Source organism: Typopeltis vanoorti, chromosome 12 (assembly GCF_054136105.1).
Source record: "Typopeltis vanoorti isolate ZY-2024b chromosome 12, IOZ_Tvanoo_1.0, whole genome shotgun sequence".
Classification (NCBI taxonomy): domain Eukaryota; kingdom Metazoa; phylum Arthropoda; class Arachnida; order Uropygi; family Thelyphonidae; genus Typopeltis; species Typopeltis vanoorti.
The window spans coordinates 137,547,125-137,562,968 of NC_143560.1; the positions used below are offsets into that span (position 1 = coordinate 137,547,125).

Here is a 15,844-nt window from a genome sequence, read left to right on the forward strand (position 1 = left end):
GAGATTGAGTATAAATCTGAACTGTGTTCTACTTTGAACATTGAAACAATATCCTCTATGAAAACACCAGAGAAAAATTCAAAAGCAGATTTAAAGAATTTCAGAATTCTGATGTCCTGTCCAAACAGTATTCTAGTCCACACAAGAATACTGTTTGGACAGGACATCAGAAGGACACTGTACCATCAACAAAATTACATGCAAAAGCATGACGTTTCAGAAAATCAATTCCAAATATTACTTGTACATTTGGATTAGAAGATTCTGGAAAAACTATTAATGGATGACAAACTTTCAAAGGAAAACAAGGAATTGAGATAAAAGTATTTATTTTCTTATAAGCTGAAATTTCTGATTCAAATATACCCTTCAGCTTAACTGGATAACTTAAAACTGAAATGTCATTTGGAATTAAAGTTTTATTTTTGCTAAACAAACTATAAGAAATGAGTGAAATATGTGTACCTGTGTCAAGTAAGATTTCACAACGCTCATTTTCAATAAATCCTTGTAGAAATGTCAAAGGATTATCTCCATTATCATAAGGAGCTAATGATACATCAAACTCTCTTTCAGGGTTTGAGCTGCCTTTAGCTTTACCCATGTTCAATGAGTAGTTTGACATTTCTGTCCTTGTCAATATGATATTGGAATAATTATTTCCAGATTTTTCTTTATTCTCAGATTTCTTATTGCATCTAAAACATTTTGGAACATATCTCCTTTGAGATGTTTATTCCTGTCAATGCCATTAGATTAACAAGAGTAAGATTGATTATCTGTAAGATTCTTAGACATTGTTATCTCAGATATCATCTTAAACAGAAGTTCCTGTCCCTTCACTATAGGTCTCTGCTGTCTTTCTATTTTTTCACTAAGGAATGTTTTCAATTCCTCTATTTTTCCCAAATTATGTGATTGAATTTTGGATTAAGATTCTGGAATATCTTCAATGCAATTCACAGAAATTTCCTTAAACTGTTTCTTTTTCTTAGCACCTTCTAATTTTTGAAACTTTCCTTCTCTCACTTTATCTGCAGTTACTTTGTTAGGATAACAAGTTTCATTATACTGAAAATAGTTTACTTGTTTATTGTTTGAGGAATGGAATATATCTCTAAGTCTCCCTTCCTTTTCCCTAACAAGTTGAAAACATTGTTCAAGATTTTTAACTCTTTTCTTGTATGCTGTTTCTTTCAAATTATCTTTAAGGCCATGCCTAAACGGATGAAACAGTATAAATTATATATTTAGTTTAATCCTTTATCCGAGTGTAAGCAAACAAAGTTTGCACCTGAAGTATCTTCAGGACTGGGGCCACTCGTGGTAAAGGTGGTATTAAGTTCTCGACATTTACCTTAGTATCTCCCATAATGCAAAGCAAATCTCCTTGCAGACATGTATACTATGCATTAAGGGAAGGGCCACTACTCAGACCGGTTTCGATCTTTCCTGAAGATACTTCAGGCACAAACTTTGTTTGCTTACACTTGGATAAAGGATTAAACTAAATGTATAATAAATTGAAAGTTTATTTTGTGCTTGGTTAGACTATAATAAATTTAGTTTAATCCTTTATCCAAGTGTGAGCAAACAACGTTTGCACCTGAAGATATCTTCAGGACTGAGGTAAGGTAGTACAATACTAGGCAACTCTTAGCAAAGGTGGCCAAGCTACCATCACTCCTGTCTCAGTATCTCCCATAATGCAAAACACATCTCCTTGCAGATATATATAATGTTATGCATTAAGGGAGAGCCAATACCCATACGGTTTCGACCTTTATTGAGGTCTCATCACTGGGAGCCAGGCCCTGAAGTGGAGATACCAGGCAGAAGCAATGGAGAGGTCATCTTTACCTATAGGAGTTGCCATACGGTGTGCCACCTTATTATTAAATTACTCTGGATTTAGAGAAAGATGTTGATAGTTTATTTTGCACTTAGTTAGACTATAATAAATTTCATTTAATTCTTTATCCAAGTGTGAGCAAACAAAGTTTGCACCTGAAAATATCTTCAGGACTGAGGTAAGGTAGTACAACATTAAGCTAAATGTATAATTTATAGTCTAACCAAGTGATAAAACTTCTAACATCTTTCTCTAATCCAGAGTAATTTAATAATAAGGTGTGACACCTTTTGGCAACTCATATAGGTAAATATGACTTCTCCATTACTTCCATCTTGGTATCACCACCACTGGGTCTGGCTCCCACTGATGAGATATCAATAAAGGTCGAAACTGGTCTGGGTAGTGGCATTTACCTTAATGTATAGCATTATACATGTCCGCAAGGAGATGTGCTTTGCATTATGGGAGATGCTAAGGTAAGTGCCAGGGGCGGCTCGTGCATAGGCACTGCTGAACTGCAGTACTCCCAATTTTTTAGGATATATAAATATATTTATTAATTTATTTATATTTGCTTGTAATATTTAATTTTATAAAGGAATGGATTTTATTTTTAAGTAATTTTGCATTATACCAAACGCTATAATTTTATCGATAATAAACAATATTTTTTCATGTTTATTTTTTTTTTTTAAATTTTTACCATAATTTTGATATTTTATCCAAACACGTATACACTGTACTTACAGTGTGTATGTATATTTTGAAAGTTACAGCACCCCCACGATTTCAAGCCACAAGTAAGTGGTGAAACCACCTTTAGCACAAGTTGCTCCAGTCCTGAAGATACTTCAGGTGCAAACTTTGTTTGCTTACACTTGGATAAGGGATTAAACTAAATATATAATTTATAGTCTAACCAAGTGAAAAAACTTGATGAAACAGTAATCATTCTAAATAGGATTTCTCTTCAGATGAAACATTAAATTTATAAGCAATGCTCCAAAGTCTGTGGTAATACTCTGAAATAGACTCCCTATTACCTTGAATGCACTGATGAATTTTCCAAATGCTAGGCCCTAATTCTCCAATAGTTGAAAATTCTGATATTAGCAAACTTTTAAATGTTGCAAAACTGTCAGTGTCTCACAGTAAAGGGGATGTGTTTAAGAACGTTTTGGCTTTGCCAAATAATTTATTACGAAGTATAATTAACAAATGGAAATCTGATCATTTTTCTAAATCCCTAATCATTTTAGCATATCTAAAAAACGTTTCTATGCTTTCACTACTATCACCTGAGAAAGAAGGTATTACTAAAGTTGGATTAACTAACTTAAAAAATTCCTCATCTTTAACTGAAGAAACTTCACAACTAGAATTATTATTTCCTGTAGTTTTTACTACAGGAAATAATAATTTTACTTGAGTCAAGATTTACTTTCTGGAGTCTAAAATAAAGTTAGGTCACAACCAATCCTGTAGGTCAACTGCACCATTTGTTTTGAGAAGATTATTAATTAATTAATTGTTATTAATCCTGTTGGCTGCACCATTTGTTTTTTAGAGAGATAATTATTTATTATTTGCCATTTGTAAGAGATTATTGATTATATTGGATGCACCAGAACGTCAATTGTAATACAGTAGAATCTGCTTATTGTGATCACAGATATTATTATCAATTGCTTATTGTCATCAAAATCAGTAGGTCCCAAAACCCACAATTTAAAATGAATTAAAAATAATCCATCTATTGTAATCAAAGTTCCGGTTATTATCAAAATCCTTGAATGTTTAGCCTTTTGCATCTCAGATTTCTAAGAAATAAGGGTTAATGAAGAGAAAATTTGACAAAGAGCATTTGTCGAAATCTGACTTTCTTGCTAATCTTCCTTTAATCGCCAGGCAAATGCAGGTGGGTAAACTTCCATAAATCTTAAATATTCCAGGCAAATGCAGGGGGGGGGTATAATACAGTCTAATTATGATTTTTTGAGTTTATTTTCATGCTCTCTTTCAGTAAGTGAATTTGACTTTAAATGCTCATTAAAACAGCCCTTGGCATTATGGCAGAAGCAAGTAAAAAACGTAAAAATTTATCTTTTCAAGAAAAGCAAAGAATTTTGAGTGCTATTAAGTTGCCCAAAATGTGATGGCATAGTTGCGGCTGTACATTTAAAAATTTCACAACCACTCTTGTGTAAGATCTTAAAAAACATCAACCATTGAAACTGCAGCTCTTACTAATGAGAACATTGATCGGAAGAGAGCCCGATCTGGTAAGGATAATCAAGTTGAATCAGCATTAAAAATTTGGTTTAGTAATGTTCGTGAAAAGAATGCTTCAATTAATTGGCCTTTGATGCATAAAAAAGCAGAAGTTGGAAAAACAATGGGCAAAGAAATCACTGCAACTGATGGATATGGTTTAACAGGTGGAAAAAGCGAGAGAATATTGTGTAAAAGCGTATTCATGGTGAAGAAAAAAGTGCTGATTTTTTATCAGCTGATGCATGGATTAAGACCGAGTGGCCAACAATTTTTGCTGAATATTCTTCCGAGGATATTTATAATGCAGACGAAACAGGACTCTATTTTCGTGCAATGCCTGAGCATGCTTATTTGTTTAAAAATGAAAGTACTGTACTAAAGGATATAAATCTTCAAAAGAGCGAGTGACAGTTCTTTGTTGTGCTAATATGAAAGGTGAGAAACGAGAGCTCCTAGTGATTGGAAAAAGTAAAAATCGTCGGTGTTTTAAAGGTGTCAAAAGTTTGCCCACTGACTATTGTTCTAGTGCAAATGCTTTGATGACTAATGACATTTTCAACAATTGGTTACATTATGAAAAATTATGGATACAACTGTTAGAAGTAAAACTTTAGTTTAATATAAACCAAAATATATATACTAATAATATATATAAAAATATATACATCAGATGAATCAACTAGTCTGATAACAGTACTATCAGCTTGTGAACTATAATCCGACCAACAAGATAAAAAAAAAAACTGTGAAATTACTTAAGTCTGTCACCTCTTGGCCTTCAGACACTGTTAAAAAATTAATACCCCATTATGCCTGTTCTCCCAGAATATTTAGTGTTCCCAAGGTATACAAACATATCGTTCTACTTCAGTCGATAGCTGAGGAAATAGACAACCCTAATTATCACCTAGCCAAGAAATTAGCATCAACACTCAAGGAGTTGGTAGGTCATTTCCCCTCCTATATAAAGAACACACAACACTTCATAAACAAAATTAAAAACATAATACTCAGCAAAGATGATTTATTAGTCAGTTTTGACGTTTCGGCCCTTTTCACAAAATGTCCCAATCAATGACAATTCTTCTACAGAACAAATTTCCACCCAATATTACGGCTCTCTTTGTCCACGTACTACGTTCTGGTTATTTTGTGTGGCAAAATAAATTTTACCTACAAAAAGAAGGTACAGCCACTGGCTCACCACCATCCCCACCAATTGCTAATTTTTATATGGAAGCTTTTGAGCAAAGTGCTCTTGATTCCTTTACTCTAAAACCTACAGATAACAAAAACATTGTCAAGTTGACGATGTTTTTGTTATCTGGCCACACGGCAGCCAAACGTTAAACACATTCCTTAGCCACCTGAACAAACAACTTGAGCTCATACAATTTACTATTGAAATTGAAAACCAGAACTCGCTCCTGTTCCTGGATACACTAGTCATACGTATTCCCTCCAGCAGTCTATCCTTGACTGTTTACCATAAGCCTACACACACACCAGCCAATATATACATGCTAACTCATATCAGCACCCTTTGCAGAAAATTGGAGTCATCAACACCCTCAAAAACAGACCAATAACAATTTGCTCTAATGAACAAGCTCTTAAACAAGAATTAAAAATTATTAGCAATAGTCGTAAAGAGTCCAGCTATTCCTGTCTTGGGCTTTTCTTCTCCATTTTCTTCCAACTTTCTTAATCATTGGGTCTTCCCACCTTAAGGCTGGTCTTCCAGGTTTCCTTTTGGTATCTCTCGGATACCAATTTGTAACTCTGACTGTCCATCTGTTGTCTCTCATTCTGGAGAGATGTCCTGCCCATCTTCTTTTGCTGTTGTAGATTGTTTTTATTATCATATAAATAACAGATATAGCAAAAATACTGTTAATAAAATTCTTCATAAAACTTCATCAAAAAATAATATAGATTACAGTAAAACCATAACACTCCCATACATTAAAGAGTTATCAGTAAAAATCAATAGAATCCTACATCATTATAATCTTAATGCCACTTCACCTTTAAAATTAAAAAACATATTCAACACCTCTAAGGATCCTTTCCCCCCCATTGGCACACCCTGGAGTTTATTGCATCCATTGCACATGTAACTTTCCTTTTTTGAGGAAACTGGAGGTACAATCACTATCCGTAAAAAAGAACACAAACGGCACATTAAATATAACAATTTTGGAGAAGCAGGCCTCTCAGATCATGCTCTTAATACCCTACATCAAATTGATTGGAAAAGTACTTGCTCTTTGCATCATACAAAAACTTGATATGAACAGAAATTTAAAGAATCCTGTGAAATTTTGATTAACTACTCTAATCTTAATAATAATGGGGGCTTAAAAATCCTAGAAAATTATAGCAGAACGTGATTATATAAAAGACCAATCTGATACAAGTGCAATTGCAAAAAAGTTTTCCCTTCTTGATGCATTGCATTTAGTAGCAATGTCATGGAAGCAAGTCTCAGAGAAGACTATTAAAAACTACTTCCAAAAAGGTGGATTTTTTATAAGTTTTATTTCTGGAAAAATTCCCATGTTGGATTTTTTAAAACAAACTCTGAAACTCCTTCTTCTGAAGAATTTGAATATCTTACAAATGAAATTTTTGATAAAACCCCAGATGGTATGTCAAAAGAAGATTTGAAAATTGGTCTGATTGATAACAACATTGAAGTAGTGGCTACAATGACAGTGTCGGAAATATGTTAAGCTGCTTCCAATGAGAACTTTAAACTAGAAAGTGAACCTAATACAAGTATAGAATAACAAATTTTAGAAGCTGCTCCAACCAATGCCCAGATGCAAGAAGCTCTTTGAATACTTCGTTGTGGTGTGTGTGTGCAACATAGAGCAACAAACTTCGAAAGGCATTATGAGTATCAGCAATTTATTCATGAACTACTGTATTCAAACACACAATAGACAATACTAGATAAGTTTTTAAAATAAATTTTATATTGTAGATTATTAAAAAGTTGTTTATAACAATAAATTAAATTAAATAATGTTCATAACAATAAATTGAAATAAACAATGCAATTTATTATATCCTTTGCTCAATGTTATCAGCCAGTTATTGTTATCGAAAAGTGACTGTCCCAAAGTGATTACAATAAGCGGTGTCTACTGTATCTTCTTTTATTTACTATATACTTGTTGACAGTCTCAACTCCTCCACTTTACATCAATTTTTTAAACATTTTACATTTCATTTTGACAAAATAACATCAAACGGGCACATCGCAAGTGCCGACAATATGTGTTATGAAACCAAAACTAAAAATATACTAACATAGATAATTTGCAAAAATATTCATAATTTTAAATTATGATTATTTTTACACCACAACTACTCCTTCTCCGTGATTATCTTGCCGGAATATAACATCCTGCATTTCCCATTTCACCTCTTTTTGACTTTGCTTTGGTAACACTAAATATACAGGTGTGCTGCTCTGCTAATTCTTCTGCCAGTTCCACTTCCTTTCTGTACTGATACTTCTTATGCTGATGGTGCCTATGTTAAATTCTGAAGATGTGAGTCTGACTTTGTTTTGGTAGCTGACTTTTCATTGTTTGTCCTGCTTCCCTGAAGATAATAGTGAGATCTTGTTTAACCAGGTGACACTCCCAGCCAGCATGGCATTTCATCATGTTGTTTTCAGTTTAAACCGACAGGGAATCAATTCTGTTAACAAAAATTCCAAATTTTCAGTTTATTCTCATTTGTTCAGAGGGGATAGGTAGTCAAACAGAGGTAATATTAATTCAGCATCAGATTTTATCAGAATGCTTCAAAAGGCTATGCAGCAGTCTCTTCCCAGTTATCTAGCTTTGACCATTAAGAAACCCTCTCCCCTTTTGTTTATAAAAGTTAGTTAGTTATTATGACACTGTCAATTGAATGATCAAGATCCCCTCACTACACCTACTGGGGGGGGAGATTGTTAATTTGCTAATGATGACATGTAGATCCGGAGCTATAATACAGAAATCTGTACCATACATATATACATTTTTTGAAAGAAAAAATGTTTTCTCTGATTTTTTAAGAATTTAATGCAGCTCAACAATACTCTTCTAACCTTGATAAATATGGCTGCCTCAACCAAAAATTTGGAAGACTATCACCATAAGACTTCCGAATGATCAAAATCTTTTCACCATGCTCATATACTATATATTGAGCATTAGTTAAGTTAGAACTCTGTGTTTTCCTTTCAGCTATTGCACTACCTGTGTGCATATGTATATTTCGTGTCCTTTTGTTTATGAAGATGCTTTCCTATCCAAGGTGAAATAATGGCCAATAATAACTAAATATTGCCCATTAATAACTATATCTAAAATGTGAAAAAGGATACTTTCTTTTGGCTGTATCACAATACTACTATTTTGAACATTTTATTGCTAATTATTACTCTAGACATCTCCCTTTAAAGTCTATAATGATACTGAAGAGTTGATTTCTAAATTATTTCATGAAGTAGTTTACAAAATTAGGGTCTACCTTTGATTTTTTATGTTTCTTCAAGTGGGAAAAAAAGGATTCAAACAGTCTGAATATCTAATATTAATCTTTTAGATTTTCTTCCCTCTTTACTTGATATAGCATTTGACAGTAAGATTAAATAGCAATATCTTGTGAAAATATGTGTCTTGGAGTAATATGTGAATAATAATACTACATCAAGGAAATAATTTCTGTATCAAATAAACAGAAAAATAAATAAATAAAGAATCTAAAAGATTTAAAGGAAAAATAACAGCTGTTTATTTGATGGTTCTAAATTTTCTCCTCACTAATTTGGGTTATTCAAGTCATTTAAAACTGTGTTGTAGATTTAATGAATTTTTTGATTCTTTAAGTTATCAGACTGTTTCTCACTGATACAGCTGAAAATCACAGGAAGCGTGTGTGTGTGTGTGTGAGAGAGAGAGAGAGAGAGAGAAACTATGATCATATAAGCACAATATAAGACAAAGAAATTATATATAATTGGCTCCAGTGTCAACTGAGAATGAAAAGCTTTTGAAGCATTTACTAAGTAAATTATCTACTACAGGTTGTACAGAATTATTTTATGCTACAGAAAAACGATACTTTCATTTTGGCTGTATCACAATACTACTATTTTGAACATTTTATACAGGAAGTGTGATAATGCTGAATTATCTGAATACATATATTCTTTAACATTTGAAATCATTTACAAAACTTTCAAATATGCCTACCTCGGTTGACATTGAAAGAATGTCATTTGTCATCTTTTTCAATTCCTGTCCTAATGAAGTTACATTATTATCAAGGTCTTTTAGCTGGGAATGGATAGTATGCAAAACATCAGGAGTATTCTTACTACTTGCTTCAACTAGAAAGTATAAATTGATCTAATTCACTTAGTAAACCAAAATGTTGATGCATTTATAAAAAACATCCACAAGGTTAAGTATAAATATAAACAATGGCTCAGTTTTAATTAATTAATCAAGTATAATTAATTAAGCTAAATTAATTAATTATAATCCAATTTGCCAAGTAAGATTAAATCAAATTAAATTTTGCATCTAAGAGATTGCCTAAAAAAGGGAATTGTTGTTCCAACAGAAACTGCATACCAGAGGAGGATAGGAAGACCTGAACCAGTCCACAGAAGGCCAACCTGAGCATAATGCTTCAGGGTTACCTATCCACTGAATTCCTTAAGGTCCATACAATTCCTTATTTCCTTGATCCAGGATTCTGTTGTTCTACTATTTAATTCAAGTCTTACTTAGGCAAACCCCAGGACAAATCTAGAATCTCCATCCCTCAAGACAACTCTTAATCCTGCATTCAGAATTCTTGAAATATACTGATATACACTTTGATGTTCTTCCTTAACTTCACAGTATGTTCTCAGGCTGGTCTTCTCTGTCCAGGTAAACTCACCAGTGAATGAAACACAAACTCATTTCCAAAGAAATGTTCCTCACATCAGCAACATAAATTAAATCCAGCATTTTCCAATCAAATGCATATGTTACTTCATCAATCCAGCTGCCTTACAAAAGTGTTACTACATTAATATATTATTCTGGGAATCACTTACATAGAGACAAACACATTTAGAAACAGCATGTGAAAAGTAATATTAATGATTTCCAGAGATATACAACTTTAAGACATGTACCTATGCAGCATCTTAAGGTAACAGTGATAAATAAGATATATTCTTCACCGTGAATAACCCACACACACACTTCAATAGTAAAAATAATTTTGACTAAAAAACAAATATAGTGACATCTTATATCAATTACCTCGATTATTGTCAATTTAGTAAGTAGGCCTCTATGCAAGATTCAATCAAATGATAGTTGTGGAAATTTTTTCACTTAGTTACAAAGTATATTATATTTGATATAAAATTGTATTCTTGTTTTAATCCTTTACCCATGTGTGAGCAAACAAAGTTTTTGTATGAAGTTGAAAATATCTCTTCCCCACTCAGTCAAATTCATTTGCTGTCTCTATCGCTCCCCCAATGCAACCAACCACTCTGAGCTTTAATTTCATTTCCTTAAAAATTGATTTTCTCCAGTCCCACTTTCCCAATAGTGAAATTAACCTCCTAGGATATTCTAATGTCCACAACACCGACTGTCTTTCCTCCTCCAGTTGTACAGATCTTGCAGGCAGAGATGCTGAAACATTTGCAGCCACTAACAACCTTACACAACTTGTTCAGATGCCAATCAGAATACCAGATAACCCGAACCATTCCCCCAAACACCTAGATCTCTTCCTCACCAATGACTCTTCCAAATACACATTGAAAGTAGTGGTCCCCTAAAAGAGTATTTTGGTATTATAACAGTGCCAAGCGGGACAGCCTCCGCAACTTCTATGCCACATTCCCATGGTTGGACTATTACTTCCAGATTTCCAACCAAAACTTATCACCAAAGTAATCCTCACCGGCATGGAAACATACATTCCCCAACTAAACCCTGGTTCTCCAAAAGATGTGCCAAGGCTGTACAAATGAAAAACCAAACATACCATCACAGGCTCAAATCAAGAATCCATCCTCCTTTAGTAGACTAACAATTAGTCTACAGAAGCCAGAAATAGATGCAAAAAAAAACAATCAATGCTTCCAAAACAGAGTTTGAAAGAGCAAAAAAGCAGCCTGTCCAAATGACAGCCGAGCCTTTTGGTCTCTTGCCAAATCAACTGGTCATAACTTCTGCCCAACACTATTTCCACCCCTATCATACCCAGATGGCTCTACTGCATCATCACCCACAGAAAAGCCAGAAGATTAGTTTCACACTTTGCTTCTAATGCATGCATAACTGACAATGGTAAATGCCCCACAGCCATTCAACATATCCAACATACAATGTCCCCTATATCCTTTTGCCAGAAAAAGATCAGAAAAAGATATATAAAAAAAAGTCTCCTGGTCCTGATGGCATTCCTCCAATTGTCCTGAAAGTTTGTGCACAAAACTGACTCCTATCCTGTATATACTCTCTTGCTCCACTAATATCTATCCCACAACCTGGAAACTGGCACCCATTCTTAAGAAAGGCGACAAGTCACTGCATTCCAACTATTTTCCTATCTTGCTTACCTCAGTCATGTCTAAAGTAATGGAAAAAATCATCAATTCCCAACTCCTACACTACCTTGAAGGCACCCACCTAATAAACGACTGCCAGTATGGATTCTGTTGCTGCTGATCAACAGGAGATCTGCTCAAATATGTCACCCATCTCTAGACAAATGCCATGGAGAAGTTAGGCAAATCTCAAGTGGTTGAACTTGATATCTCAAAAGCTTTTGACCAGGTCTGGCACAAAGGCTTACTAAGCAAACTACCATCATTTGGTCTGTCTCAGGACTTCTATAGTTGGATTGCCAGCTTTCTATCTGGATGCACACTTGGGAAATCATCAATTCCCAACTCCTACACTACCTTGAAGGCACCTACCTAATAAACGACTGCCAGTATGGATTCTGTTGCTGCTGATCAACAGGAGGTCTGCTCAAATATGTCACCCATCTCTAGACAAATGCCATGGAGAAGTTAGGCAAATCTCAAGTGGTTAAACTTGATATCTCAAAAGCTTTTGACTAGGTCTGGCACAAAGGCTTACTAAGCAAACTACCATCATTTGGTCTGTCTCAGGACTTCTATAGTTGGATTGCCAGCTTTCTATCTGGATGCACACTGGGTGTGATGGTGGATGGTTCCTTATCCTCTCACCAATCCTCTTCCTGCTATATATCAATGACCTACTTCAGTTGAACTCCAACTCAATACACATTTTGCAGACAACAACACATTGCACTCCTCCCTTTCATTTGGTAAACCTTACTCTACACAACTCACCTCAACCTACAGAACATCGAGCACCACTGCCCTCAATTCTGATCTCTCAGCCATCCTCCAATGGGATTCAGATAACCTTATCAATTAGCACTTTATAAATAAAACAGAGTTCTGTCTTATTTCTCATAAAAAAAAAAACATTTTTTCCCAGTATTATTTTTGACGATAACCAAATTTCCAGACAATTTTAGATTTCTCTTCTTGGCATTACTTTGACATCAAACCTCTCCTGGCATGAACAAATCAAAACCATTGCATCTTCAGCTTCAAAAAAACTAGGATTTCTCTTTCGATCAAGACATTAATTCACCCTTTAACAGTTAACATTATACAAATCACAAATCTGCCCAACTATTGAATACTGCTCTCATGGTGGAGCCCCTAAAAGTTCTCTCAAAATGCTTGACTCAATAGGGAGAAGAGTACTTAGACTTATTAATGACCCTTCTCTTACCAATTAACTCCTCCCACTTTCATGCAGACAATTTCCACAATATGTATATTCTACAAATATTTCCATGGGAGATGCTCATCTGAAATAACATCAATAATTTCCCCACTTAGCACTAAGTTCGTTGGAACAAGTGCAGCTGCTGCTCAACATCTCTTCACAGCACACCTTGAAACAAACAGAACAAATTTCTTTTCCTCTTCCTTCATCCCTGCAACTGCTGCATTGTGGAACAGTCTTCCTGCTGTTGTGCTTCCCGAGGAATACAATATACAGTCTTTCAAATCAAGTGTAAACAAGTTCCTCCATTCCCAACCTATGACCCGTATATGCTACTAATGTACTATACGTTGATCAACCAACCTCTTGTGTATAGGCTCAACATAAAAATAATAAATAAAATGAAGTACCTTAACAATTAGTATACTTGAATAGGTTGCTGACTTCACATCAATTGCCTCATGGATATGAGGCAATTGATGTGAAGTCAACAAACCTTTATACACAAGTAGACTAGTTCTGAAGATTCTTCACGTGGGTTAAAAAAATAAATAAAAATCTACAATTTCTTGCCAAGTAATAATATACCGTCAAATGATTGCAATTCCAGGGAAATATCAAGATGATAAAATATGTGTTGGCAGTTCATGTTTCATTTATTTTAACAGTTTTAATTCACAACACAACAAGAAAACTGTGAAATATCATCAAATAAGTTAAATAAATATTAACTTATTTGATGATATTTCACTGGTGTTATACCAACATCTTCAGAGCACGAAGAGAAGTTTGCCCTTTATAATGTCTCTAGGAAATGCAGCCAACCCACTAGTTTGAGAGGCTGTATTGCTTGCTTGGTTCTCTAAGTATTCTATGTAGAAAATGGCTAAGGGGATTATTTAATTGTCATTTAATAATTAATTATTAATATATTTATTGTTTTAATATTAATATAAATATATTTGATACAATTCTTAATCATTGATTTAGTAATTAATAATTACATAACTATTTTCTTATTATACTTGCAATGTGAATTAAAACTGTTAAAATAAATGAAACATCAAGAAGATAAGTTTCCTCAAACCTTTCTATGTCAAAAGGGAGTGGTGTTGGCTAGACAATCTGCTTTCAATCAAAAGTGGCAGAACTGATATTGGTAGGTAGTGGCTAATTAGTAAACCTCCAATGTAGTGAAGAAGTCACTGCTAATGCTTTTGCCATAATTTTAAAGAGAAATGAGGTATAGTAGTGGAACAATACTTTTGATGACTGACATTCAACTTCTTTCAGGCTGAATATAGGCTACACCATTTATCCTATTCATAAATGACTTATCACTAACATCAAATTCTACTCATAGTTTTGCAGATGACAGTATGTTACATTCTTTTTCATTTGGCAAAACTTGCAATGCCAATATATCCCAAGCTAGAAGATCTTCTGTAATCTATTTACAAACTCAGATCTTGTTATATTTGGTATGAAGACAGGCTTGTCAACTTCAATGCTACCAAAACACTATGTGGCCTTATTTCACACACATCTTCATGAAAGATTAGATATCTATCCCTTCTTGGACTGACTTTCACTTCTAGCCTCTCTCTCTTGGCATAAGCACATTCCATTTCACAGCCTCTGCAAAATAAAAAAATAAATAATAATATTAAAAAAAAAAAAATGGCACTTTTCTGTTCAAAACGTTTCTCATCAGTGAAAATTCTCTACAAATTCTAAATCTGTCCTACATTAGAATATTGTTCTCAAATATCAGGTGATGTGCAATGCAATGAAATCCTCTCTAAAATCCAGAAGAGGATGATATAGTTAAGTAGTGACCTTTAGCTTACAGATTCCACTCTGTGCCTCTTCTACAGGTATTTTCATGGGCACTGTTCTGCTGATACCATTTCCCTCAAAAAAAAGTGAGCAGCTGCTGCTCACCACTTGTCACAGTAAGCCCAGGTGAAGTGCTGCATGATTTTCAATTCATATCATTTTTGGTAAAAGGTTAACTTCTGAAATGATTTTCATGCTTCATTTTCAGTTTTGGTTATGTTATGTGGTCAAATTTTGTAAGATGAACTCAGTGACAACATAACAATAATTCATTAGCTGAAATTCCATAGTTCATAGTGTATGTTAAAATGCAAATACAATATCCATGCAAATGATCGTGGCCACATCAAACTGCTTCCCTGCAGTTCATGGTAATATACCTTTATAACAAGACTAAGTTATTAATAAATATAGAATATTAACAAAATATCAGTCAATCATCAGCTAATGCCTTTTTGTTCCCGTACAGGGAGTAGGCAAGGCTGTTTCTTAGCCCTATCCAACTTTTTGGAGACTGAGTGGGCAGTTCAATCTCTACTGGTAGCCAATCAGAGATAGCTGGTCCAAGGCTATCACTAATTAATCGGCACGCAGTAAAGAAGGCAGCTAGTAAATGCCGCCATCTGATGGTCCCTAACACAACATATTTAACATCTGAAAATAGTGTGGGTTCGACGGCCGATTTTCTTGAGTTTACGGGATGAAAAACCAGCCAGCCCGTGCCAGAGATCGACTAACTCTAGAACCGGTCAAGAAAAGGCTTAGAAAAAGTTCTTCTAGTCGGCGACTAGATTCGAACGCCTTTCGTCGTGTGGTCAAGTGCAGAGTGCAAATGCCACTTCTACTGAGCTAAACAAACAAAATATTATAATATTAAAAAAATTACACACACACAAATGTGCCAACCCTCTCCAAGCAATGGACTATAGGTCTGAATCCAACCATGGACATAGATGTTTGTGATTATCCTTAGGTAGAAGATGAATTACTATCCTAATTATTGGAAGCCGTAAGT

At 34.2% G+C, this 15,844-nt stretch overlaps 1 protein-coding gene across 5 annotated transcripts in view; it reads right to left on the reverse strand.

Moving 5' to 3' along the window:
- Positions 1 to 15,844, reverse strand: part of LOC150101248 (uncharacterized) — a 392,942-nt gene that overhangs the window by 204,553 nt on the left and 172,545 nt on the right. For all 5 annotated transcript variants that reach the window (XM_090401379.1, XM_090401381.1, XM_090401383.1 and 2 more), the window contains one exon: positions 9,391 to 9,527. In XM_090401379.1, coding sequence (XP_090257505.1) covers positions 9,391 to 9,527 — 137 coding nt within the window. The remainder of the gene's footprint in view (positions 1 to 9,390; positions 9,528 to 15,844) is intronic.